This window comes from Sturnus vulgaris, chromosome 2 (assembly GCF_052056855.1).
Source record: "Sturnus vulgaris isolate bStuVul1 chromosome 2, bStuVul1.hap1, whole genome shotgun sequence".
NCBI lineage: Eukaryota > Metazoa > Chordata > Aves > Passeriformes > Sturnidae > Sturnus > Sturnus vulgaris.
The window spans coordinates 101,854,809-101,867,014 of NC_142244.1; the positions used below are offsets into that span (position 1 = coordinate 101,854,809).

Consider the following 12,206-nt stretch of genomic DNA (forward strand, 5'->3'; position numbering starts at 1 on the left):
CAGATCTGAGATTCTTCTCATCCTTCGGAGTTGTTTCCAAATACTCTCTTAGCTGCATCACCCATTCCCTTCTTTCTCATTCCCTCCCAATCTACAAATTCAGCCTGAGGATCTAGCCCCAGGTTTCCAATACCCTTACTTTCCTGTTGTATCTAAAGTACTTCCTTTGCATAACAAATAATAAAATCTACTAAATAAATAACAAAGCCTAATGTGGGTACTTTGTTATGCAGCTAACATAGCTATTGTGAAAACCCCATTGATTACACTGCTTAAGAAAAGAATAATTTACATTTTAATGACACAAAATTAGTTGCTTTTCACTTCATAAGGCATTTAAAGTAAAGCAGGGATATGGGGCATTATATCTGAGCATGTACTGCCTCACTTCTTCCTCTAATGCCATGCACGTCCCCAGGTGAGGCAGGAGAGCACTGGAGGTAAATGAGTGTAAGAGAGGGGAGCTGCTTAGACTGAAGGACAATGCTGCCAGGAGAACAAATGGCTTTGAACTGGTCATAAGTAAGCTCATAGAGGAAGTTACAAAGTATACAGCCGTATACACCTTGAATTCCTGCAACAATATTCCAACAGAAATGGGGACACACACTCAATACCATGAAATGAGCTTTGATCATTTTTGAATGTGACTCTGGGTGATAGCAGATGATCAAATTTGATGGCATGAAATGTCACTTCTATAGCCCTATATTCCTGTGTCTCAATTAAAAAGGAAGATTTTGTTCTGAGTAAAAAAGTGAGAAATGCTGCTGGAGACCAATTTGTACACATGAAGTTGATCTTGGCTGGCAGGATCAAAAATACTGGCAGGTGGCTACTTCTGGATATCTGTGCCAAAGGGATGATTGCACAGCCAATACTTGTCTGTGTCCCACCCTCCTTATGGCTAGTGGCAATGCCTGTCCTCAACTGCTGGTGATCAATCACTTCATTTAACCATTGAACTCACACTGGAGCAGTTAAAGGTTAGGTGTAAAATGATGTAGGTGAAGGAACCCTTCCTAAATGGTACAAAAAGCATGTTTTCCTAGAACATGGTCCCAGAGATAAAGGTCTTTTGCCAATTGGATTGAAATATATGGCTTAGAACAGAGATGTCATCATGCCAGGAGAAAAGCAACACCATACCAAACATACTGCAGGAAAACTAAGATAGAAAATGACAGAGAAAAAAAGAAAAGGTGAAATACTCTTCCTCATGTAAAGGAAACAGATGCTTACAGACTTTAACTGCTACATACAATCACACTAGAATTTATTTTTAAAAATTTGTTTGAGCAATAATTGGAAAATCATTTGCTGGCAGCTCATGTGCTGGCATTGTATATCTGCAGACAGTGATTGCATTACAATGAGAAGTGGGATGTCTGAAATGAGAAATCCAGCACCCCGCTCTGTGCCAGCTCCTGTGTTGTTAAGCAGTACATGAAGCAAAGCAAAGCACTGGAGGGAGTGAGAACATGCTCAGAAACAGCAGTATGTGAAACTCCAGACTATAACTCACATTTTGCCACAGCAGAGAGGGTTCCACATCTCCTCTAAGCTCAACTTTAGCCCACTCCCACCTGGCAGAAATGAAGCTGCAGAACATGACAAATATTAGAGAGGAATTCCAGGACTCCTAAAAATAAGGAAAAAACCAGTCAGTTTGGCTGTCCCATTTAACAGGACAAAGCCTGTAAACTGTGAGAATTACCAGAATTGACATTCAAAATGATGAGTCAAGTCCCTGAAAAATAATGAGATGGATTACAAAATGAAAAGACATTTAAAAGAAGAATGCCACTGGGTTGTTTTGGGGTTTTTTTGCCTTCTGGTAAGTGATCAGTGTGTGTGCCCTTCTTTCAGGCACACAAGAGAGGGGGCTGGGAGGAATATAAAGAGATTTTAGATTCTCCTCCCTTTTTCAGTGTCACTATCCTGAATGGCATTTGCTCCTGTGTCATGCGATGCTGTCATGGTTGCTGTGCAACTTCATCTCCCCTGCCAGTTTAATAGGGAACTTTGTCTGCTTGTGCTTAGGTAATATTTTAATGTTATTTCAGCAGCTATAAGGATCAGGAGTTTAATTTTTCAAAGAAAAAATGTACCACTAAAATATCTTTATTGTCAGCTTGGAGCTTTAAGAAAAATACTAGAAACCTTGCAATTTACAATAGCATCTTTAGATTTAACAATGCTGGAAAAAAGAAATCCCACTTGTCTCACTAAATCCAACATTGAGGGGTTTGCACAGGTATTAGTCTCTTGATAAAAATGGCACATAGCCAATGCTACCAGTGATCATGCATGTGCTATTTATGTTCTGGTATTTGCAGCATAAAATCCTAGATTGTGAAATCTCTTGTCCCAGCAGCTGAGGTGCAGATGGGCGTAGTGTGAAAGAATGAAGGGATAAGAATAGAAACAAAATGTTATTTTTAACATGATGCCTACTCATGGTGAGGCATTTGTTGCTGTTCATGCTAGTGAGGAGATAATCATGGGGTTTTTTTGCAGACGGAAGGGATTTGTACCCTTATCTACAGGACTTTTAAAATTCCCAGCAGTATTTCTATACATAACAGGACTGATCCTAGTTATTTATCATTACAAAAAACCGTGAGGAGGTTGTTGTTCTGTAGCCTGCTCACAGCCAACCTTTCTTGCAGAATAACTAATGAAAAAAAATACTCCCCTGTCATGATATACCACATATCCCCAGGGCCTTTCTCTTGTGGAACCACTGTCCTCCTCTGGGATAAGATGTCACTGAGATCAAGTGAAGTTTTGGGTGTCTTGCAACACATAATGTTAAGGAGCAATAGCTGCTTGTAAAGGAGTGGATTAGAATACCTTCAGTGGTTGCTGCAGACAAGGCAATATGTCAAATCTCAATTAAAATTACATATTCTCTTAAATTCATTAAAAAAAAAATCCCTGGATTATGTAATGTGTAAACACAATTCCCTAAGTGTTTAACACAATACTAGAAGTTCATTACTTCAGATTTGTGTGGCAGGCCACTCACAAGCACTGTGTAGTACTCTGAAGTTGTTTTTGTTGCATTGTGAGATTATCAGAGAAGTGGTGTGATGGTTGGGAGCCCCAGCATTGAAAACATTCAAGTGAAAGAATGAGATTGGAACTCATCTTGAGAATAATCTATTTACGAACATTTTATTGACCTTTTTTTCTTAAATTTGAGATCCTTACCCTCTGCTGATGGTGCTGCTTTGGGGGTTAGTTGTCAAAGACAGGCTGGCCTCAAGACTCAATACCCTGAAGCAGGTGGGAGTGGAATTTGACAGGAATTGGTAAACAAGAGAAAGAGGGGGAAAGGGTGTGAGGATAGACCAGGAGGCAAAGGAAAATGTCTGGGTTCTGTGTCATGTAGGTGTCCCTGAGAGCTGTAGGATAGATGGGCAGGCATAGGAGGATATGGGGAAAATGTTTCTGGGCTGGAGAAAGAACAGGATAAAAGCAGGAGTGGTCAAAGGATGACCAGGACACACGGTACCTCAGCCCCAGTACTGAGCCCAGGACTTGGCTGCACTGCACATAAATACCTCTGAGCCCCCTTGGCTGCACGTGTGTGCCACCCCTCCACTGCCTTTTCCTTGGAGGATGATGGCTGGATGCAGCAGCTGGGATCAGGTCAGCAGCAGTGCCTGTGCTGAGTTCTGCTGCTGGCCCATCTGGGGCCATGGCTGCTCACACCAGGAGAAAACACTGACATTGCAAAACATCTTCAGGTGTGAAAAATAACCAGCATGACGGTTTCTGATTAAGCAGTCAGGCTATTTATTGTTTGCCATGAGATGCCTTCTTCTGACTTCTGTAACAGAAGCCACAGCCTGGAGGACCTTGCCTTCCTGCCTGCAGAAATCGGGGAAGGCAGGCTCTGAGTGATGCCTTAAGTGGGTCCCTAGGGTGACCAGAAATTAAATATTTTGAGTGGAGCTGGGAAGAGAGACAGGCCCACAAGCCAAGACTTACCTCAGCACTTTATAGTGAAACCAGGGGATGAAAGAGGGGAGTTTGAAATGCTGAGTAAAGAAATCCCAGCAGTGCCTGCTGCACTGTGAAGGCATTTAAGGTATCAGGAAGAGGGTCCAAAACACAATACAGAGAATGCTGCCCTGGAGTACTTGGATTATAGCTCTGTCTGTGCTACAGTGCTGCTCAGTGACACCATTTATTTAGTTATTTATTATTTTTGTCACCGTGGCAGCTAATTGTTCATTCTTTGTTTTCTGGCTCTGATTCTGTATTTTGTTCAGTTCATACTCTTTATTTGCATTATTCCAGGGTTTGATTCTTCCTTGGCTGTGGGGTAGGTGAGGGAGCAGGGAGGGAAAGAAGAGAGCAGCTTTGCCTCTTCTCTGAGGCAGCTTGCAGTGCCTGGCACTTTGCCTGGTGTGCTGAGGCACTGGAGATGTGACTCTCTCCTGCTCCCTCCTGAGCCCTCTCTGCTCAGCTGGAAAACACAACGTGCTCAGCCCCAGAGCTTTCTGTGAGCCAGCTGTGCCTCCTGGGTCTGGCTGGCCTGGGGTGGAGGGTGCTCAGCTAATGGATGGCAAAATCAAGTGCCTGGTCAGCTTCTTCTCACTTCAGTTTTACAGATGGTTCATGAAGCACTTTCCATCAGTGTTTTATGGTTCTCCACCACCAATCTGTTGTTTATGCATCTCAAATGCCTTGGTGGCGGGATGCCTGGAAAATAAAATAATTGTTCTCTAGCAGTTTGTTCTGTTTTATTAACGATTAAAGTATTCATCAGTGTAATTCGCCATTAAATTTGCTCTTTGCTCCAAACCTCCAGGGGCCCTTCTTAAATTTGCCAAGTGTGAGACATTCATTTTGCTGAAATATTTTCTGCCAATGACACTGTTATTATCAGCAATGTGGTTAGCTATATCTACTAACATTTTCCATTTATGACCCTCTGTCCTTATTAACGTAGATATATAGGTAGTGACATGGCATGTGGGTTTGGAAACATTTGCAGGCTGATAGTTTTACTGAAAAGAAGTCAGCTGCTATAAATTGACCCACCACCATGGACTTCAGCGGATCTATTTTAAATCCCAGCTGCTGAACATTTAGTATGTGGTAAACTTGTTGAAAATCAGTGGATCTGTGGATGATACAAGGCTTTAACCACTTGTTTCAACACTCACATTATTGCTGGTAAAAGGGATTAGAGGTAAAGATGCTAATTCTGAATTGCTGCTGAGGTGAATAACAGGTAGAAATAAAACTATAACTAACTATGATGTGAAACATGAATTAAAACATGATGTCTTAAGCTAGTCTCATCAACTGTGAATAGAAATTATTTTTCAATTTTCAGAGTGATAAGAGAATAATTAAGTCTTTCTGAAAGACAACAATGATTAGGAAGAGAAAGTAGGACATTAGGCTTTGTGTGCACCTACAAAATGAGCCTACATAATTTTCTCATCTCACCTTCAGAGAAAAAAAATTGATATATCTACCTTATATCAATGGAGATAGATTATTTTTTTCCTTGTGACTCTTGAAAGCTGCAACTGGGTGTATTTGCTTTCTCATAAATTTAATATTAAAATAACAAGGGACCTTCCTGACCACGTATTAGTCAAAGCCCCAGATTACTTGCATTTTTGGGGTGTAGAAAGGGATGAAGGAGAAAGGAAACAAAGTCAGTGTGCAGTCCACACATGACAGTCAGTAAAATCCAGGGGGTGAATAGCCCACACCTACTTCAATGAATGCAAACAAATGACATATTTACAAGGGCTGCATTTGCATAAAGGCATGTTTGAAAGGAACTTAAAACATCGAAGCCATATTTAGAAAATGACTGAAAGGAAGGGAGTTTGACATAGCAATGTTGCAGGAAAGAGGCAGAGGCACTGTTAATGCTGGGATTAGCAACTTAATTAGCTCAATCTTTAATCAGGAAATTACCTAGTAAAAATGAGACTAGTTAACATTTGTAAGGACTTAAGATATTTAAATGAGGAAATAACAGATTTTCAATGACACTTATATGTCTACTAGATAAACTTTTTCTCTAGATAACAATTTTATTTTTTTTAATATTTCTGTTATTTGGTCCAAAGGTTAAAAATGAATTTACTTCCTATAGTGATGTTGAGAAGAGTACTGGGGACTTTGCTTCATTTCACTGCCACATAAAAATGATCTCTAATTTCCTGATACTATCATCTTATTTGCTGAAGACTATGTCAAGATGAAAATAGTGTAACTTTTTCTAGGTAGCCCACATGTAGGCAACAGCAGTGATAGTGAATGTGATCTTAGATCTGGGTGAGAGAATTTTGATCTCAGTTACCTAAATATCATCTTTTTGTCACAGTGATTTTATGGCTAGAAGCCCCCACATGGTGAAGAACTAGACTGAAAGACCTTGAATCAGTTGTATGTGGTAAGAACCACAAAATCATGGTGGGAGACAGAATTTAGCCAAGTGTTTCTCTGTAGAAATCACATAGATTTATGGGACAACACAGTTTCAAGATTATACTTTTAAACAGCTGACCTGTGGGTTCACTGACATAACTAAAAAAATTACTGTCATTATACTGTGTTAATGTTTCAGCGTTTTGTGCTGAATGTAATCAAAAATAAAAATGTACTTTTAAAATATTATTTGAAACAAAATCCTAATATTTATACTGTTTATCAAAGCTAGTTGTTTGTAATTAGGCCATCCCAATATCTTGGTTAGCTAAAATTGGTTTCTTCTCATGCAAAAAAAAAAAAAATAAAACAGAAGAGACAGTCTTGAAATAGATTTCAGTCAAATGTTAAAAGTTTAAATCAACTAAAAAGAAAAAGGAAGAAAGAAACATTAAAAGTATTCCTATTTAAGTAAAGTTATGCTTTATCTGGGACAATAACAACTGAAAAATTAAAAGAGAAATATATTTTGTATGATTATGTTCCTTTAGGCTTACTTTCTTCTATGTGTACTCCTTTAATGCAATGTGACTCTTTTACTGTATAATGGTTTTTTTTTTCCTTCTTTTAGTAGCTATGCAGTAAGAATGAAGGTTTGGAAATGGGACTCATTGTTCCAACAGAACAAAAGCACTCTGTTAAAAACCCCCATGATTGTTGTTTTCTTTTTTTTTTTCTTTTCCAAAATAAAACCATATATCCCATGACCAGGCGTTTCAGCTTTTGGATTACTTGGTTCAGTGTTGTGCATAAAACATTGGCGGGTGCATTAGTGGAGAGCATGTCTCGCTAACCTGATGCCTGTGCTCTGCTCAGCCAGGGCAGGCTGCGAGTGCCCACTGTGCTCACACATTTTGTCTCCACAGCTCTCACGTGCTTTGCAGCTCAAAGGGGACATGAGCCCAGCCTACAGGGTGTTAAGATTTGGTCTTGATCCTTTGAACTCTAAGTATGGGGCTTTAGATGAAACCTGTACATGTCTAACATATTTTTTTTCCCCTCTAATTTTAGGCTTACTTTAACCTTGTCCTGTCCCATGGACCTGAAGAATTTTCCTATGGATGTACAGACATGCACAATGCAGCTAGAGAGCTGTGAGTGCCCAATTGCTTTATCTCTCAAATAACAAGTTTCTACCCTAACATTCAGTGATTAGATTGTATTTACATTATCACATTTGTGTGGTGAGACGCAGTATTCCTGTTTTGTAAGGGAATTATTTTTATCACCATAACGTGAGGCTTGCCTGTATCTGTGCTGTTCCTGTTCCCTTATCTTTCTCCCTCCTCCATCACCTTACTCATCAGACTTGCATCACTTCCATGGGTAAATACAGCACCTCTTTGTGGGAGAAATTACTTAATCTCAGGAATGTGAGAACAGTTATTACAAAGCCAGGGATTTGCTATGTCTGATTGAGTAAGGTTCACTTCTGGAAAATGGAAGTGAAATACCTGATGAAGCAGAGGTCCTATAAGTGACACCTGAGCTGGTGAGCTAAACACAGGCGGGGCATGGAGTGGGGAACCAGCACACCCCGTCCATGCTGTGTGCTGCCAGCACACTCCACAGCACTGCCTCAGCCTGCCCAGGTAACCATCAGGCAAACCCAGGGGTGCCTCAGGCTGTGGCAGGTGCCAGTGGTCGTTCCCAATATTCAGTAGGTGCCAATCCATGCGGTTTTTTTTTGTTTGGTTTTTTTTTTTGTTTTTTTTTTTTTTTTTTTGTTTTGTTTTTTTGTTTTGTTTTGTTTTTTTTTTTTTAATTTTATTTAGGGGAGAAAGGATTTAGCTGTTGGCTGCCACCTGCCTTTGTTCCCAGACAATCTTAGACTGATTTGGGCCAGCAAAATCAGTTTTCGGTGACAAACCAGGGCAGTGCTTCAGAATATAACAGTGTTTACTTCTTGCTTTTAATAGCTAATGGTGTAGTTATAGCAACGACAACTAAGAGGAATCACGCTGTTGTTAATCGAACAGTTTGAAAATGTAACTGAGATAACCCATATTGCAATAAAAAACCAAGCTTCACAGACATAAGAACATTTGCTCTTTTCTGTTCAGTTGCTATGTAATGAACTCTGATTCCTTTATTGCAGTTGGTTACACCATGAATGATCTGATATTTGAGTGGCTAAGTGATGGACCTGTGCAAGTCGCAGAGGGTTTAACCTTGCCACAGTTTATTTTAAAAGAAGATAAAGAACTTGGTTATTGCACAAAACATTACAACACTGGTGAGCATTATTCTATTCTTTTCTATAAATTATTTCAATTGTATCTATTGTCAATTTGTAATGGAAAAATATGGGTGAACTAAAAACAATATAAATCAAATTTTGATTCAGTTTCACTTATTTTAAAATCTGAATAGAAATAAATTTTCTTTCTTTTATTTTTTGAAATATTTAATTTCAAATTTTCCTTTAATTTCATTATTCTAATGTCCTTAAAATTGTTGATGTATTTAACATATTAAAAAAAGACTTATTAAAAAAAATCTAATTTTTTATAACCTTAGAATGAAACATTTTAACAAACTAACTCTTTCATTAAATATTGATTCATCACTTTTAAAGTACTTATTTTTCTGAACCTAGTTTATTTCTCCAGCATATCAAATTGCCAATGAAGAAAAATATTAATTTTTCACCAGCTTTTATGTGTAGTCTAATTTATGAGATGTAGCATGTAAAAATACAATGCTTTCATTGCTGATTTGAATACTGTACAGACATGGAATGTTGGAAAATTGTTTCATACTCTGAAGTTGTTTTTATTTCATTTGCTTTTTCGGAGCTTGTAATGCTGTGTTTTCTAGCTTTAGCTTAACAGAGAAGAGGAAACTCTGTTAAAATTTTGATTTAGCTGCTTGGAGTTTATTTAATGGGGACAACATTTAGAGAACAGTTTTCAGGGTGCTTTCTGGGATTAAATATAATCCCTCTCATCTAAAATAGCATTTTCATCATTTCAGCATAAGAACTGATCTGGTTGCATCAAATACATTTGTTTCACTCTATGAAATAATATAGTGTGAGAGGTTCTGCCTCTGCCAAAAATAATGTCACATTTATTTCTTATGAAAATTGTTGACTTTAATTTTTATAAATGCAACCTCTCATTTTGGAGCCTAAAATACCAAGGAAGGAAAACTTTGTGATTGGCATCCCCACTACTGTCTTCTCTGTAGTTTGCTGCTTCAGAGTTGGTGTGAAATTGAAATGTAGATAAAAGTTATTACTCAGCCTTCTCCTAAACTCACTGTCCAGGCTGTGCCACAAAAGTCTGGAGAGCCCCTGACAGATGGTGCTACTCGTGCCATTGCTGCCACAGGTGCTGCCACACCCCTTCCCAGTCCCCTTCTGTGTGGGCACACTGGTCAGGAGCAGCCTCTGCCCGGCTCTCAGATCTGCCTTTCAAGTCACAGCTCACTCATTTTAGAACTTCTGGGCTGTCAGAGGAGAGCATTCAGTCTCCACTCCTTTCTTTGTCAAACGGCCTCTGCACTCCCCTTTGTGCTAACTCACACCCACCATTCAGCATTGTAGACCACCAGAAAAATATAGGGACATCACAAAAAGGAGAAAACAATCTAATTTCCCCTGAAAGAGTGAATGAGGGAAAATGCATATTTGTTCATTTTTCAACCAACAAAAACCATTAGCATGACACCTCAGGAATGAGAGGATTTCCTGTAGTCTGTCTGGAGTGAGAGCCCTCACAGGGCCTAACCCAGAGTAATTCTGAGAGCAGCACAGAGTGATTGCATTTGTAGCTGAGGAGTTGTTGCAGCTCAGGACTCTGCATCTCCAGCTGCACAAGTTCCACTGTCAGGCAGTCCAAAACCTCTGTCCTCCAGGGCTGCTGTACAGCAGCTATCAATCACTCACCTCTCACAAGAGATTGGTTTAGGACTCCTGGAGTCAGACTTTTAGCAAAATTCAAAGTAGACTTTGAGTTGATTCTGTGAGACATAATCCACAGACAGAGAAAAATTACATTAGCAGAATGAGAAGGAATGAGATCTACCCTAGACTGTAAGAGTAGTAATTTACAATTTGTCTGTTTCAAACATGATTGCTTAATCTCATGCTTCTAAAAGACCAAAATGCTGTCCTCTTTTAGTACCTAACATTATATTTGACTAAAGTAAAAGCTCATTGAATTTTGAGAAAAGAAACGTTATATTTTCTGGAGGCGAAACAATTGTGCTAATACTCATTTTCTCAGTTAATATGAAGAAGTGGGCACAGTATACTTCAAGTGGTCCCATGCTTCCCCCGAGCTAGTATGCAGAGTGGCTGACTAGTGTTTTTGTATCAGGATGTGCTTACAGTATTAGGTTAGGAAGCAGGCCACATATCTAACTGATGTTCAGAAAACAAGATAAAAATGTGCAAAAAGCATTTATGAAAGTAATTTCATGTTCTAGGAAAGTTTACATGCATTGAAGTCAAGTTTCATTTGGAGCGTCAGATGGGATACTATTTAATCCAGATGTACATTCCTAGCCTGCTGATTGTCATTTTATCCTGGGTTTCTTTCTGGATCAACATGGATGCTGCTCCAGCCAGAGTTGCACTGGGTATCACTACAGTTTTGACAATGACCACGCAAAGCTCAGGATCGAGAGCTTCCCTCCCGAAAGTAAGGAAATAATTTTGTACCACGAATTTATTCTTAATAAGAAATGTTTGTGCTACTGTTCTAAATTTCAGAAAGGTCTGTGTAAATATGCATCTGATAAGGATACGTGAGAAGGTGGTAACAGTGTGAGGATAAATTTGCAGTGCTCTTGCATTTGGATTAAGGAATGTTTCTGCTGTTTTGGTGGCTGAACGGTGCAGCAGTATGAATTTTTAATGAATTTCTACTAGTCTTGACTCTTATTTTTGGATGTTTAGAAATCAGATTTTTCTGAGGTATTTAAATGTCTTACTGGATTTCTCTCAGACGGGGGACTTTAAAAATGCTGGACTGTTGGACTCATATCTTGATGTTACTAGATGTGGCACTTAGTCCAATGAATATATAAATATAAGCCCCAAAAATGTATATATAAAATACATGTATGTAACATATATACAACTAAGTAATTTCTTTGGAGGACTTTTTTAGTGTGGAACTGCTGATGTCTTTGTTTCACAGCAGAATTTGTCCATATTCCACTCATTCAAGTGTCATCTTATCTATACACAAAAATATCCTCTCATTCAAATTTTGTGGTCTTTTTAACCCTGGCCAGATACTGTAGATGAATTTACAGATTACAGACTAGATTCTCTGTTTAGTCAGGCTGACAGCTCTTTTCAGCATAGGCACAGCCCAAATGCTTCTGATAACAGCATTCCCAGCAGAATTTAATGTGTAAGCTCAGGTTCTATACAATTTTCTGGAAGGGAGCTCAGAGGTAGGTAAGTTTGCAGTAGTCTTAAGGAGTTATGAGATACACTCCCTGAAGAGTCCTTTTCCAGCAGTCCAGCATCAAAAGGACTGGGATCACAGTATCAATGAAAAGCACAAATTTTGGGTATTTGTCTAGATCATGATCCATTCCAAGAAAGCAGTCTGTATATTGTGGTGCTTCACCCTCAGTATCACATTTTGTTTTATTCCAAATATGCCAGTTGTTCAAGTGGAGGGCAACTTCAAAAATACAGGGCAACTCCAAAAAGTGCACAGATTGTGTTACTCCTTTGTTAGCAATGAGAAAGTATCACTTAAAAATCTGGT

General features: G+C 38.9%; 1 protein-coding gene across 9 annotated transcripts in view; it reads left to right on the forward strand.

Annotated features, from left to right (window-relative positions):
- GLRA2 (glycine receptor alpha 2) overlaps window positions 1–12,206 on the forward strand; it is a 122,255-nt gene that overhangs the window by 37,157 nt on the left and 72,892 nt on the right. For 7 of the 9 annotated variants that reach the window (XM_088160213.1, XM_014875890.2, XM_088160214.1 and 4 more), the window contains exons 5-7: window positions 7,483–7,565; window positions 8,570–8,707; window positions 10,906–11,120. In XM_088160213.1, the coding sequence (XP_088016339.1) occupies window positions 7,483–7,565; window positions 8,570–8,707; window positions 10,906–11,120 (436 nt within the window). The remainder of the gene's footprint in view (window positions 1–7,482; window positions 7,566–8,569; window positions 8,708–10,905; window positions 11,121–12,206) is intronic. The other 2 variants (XM_088160216.1, XM_088160219.1) reach the window with 1 other exon arrangement.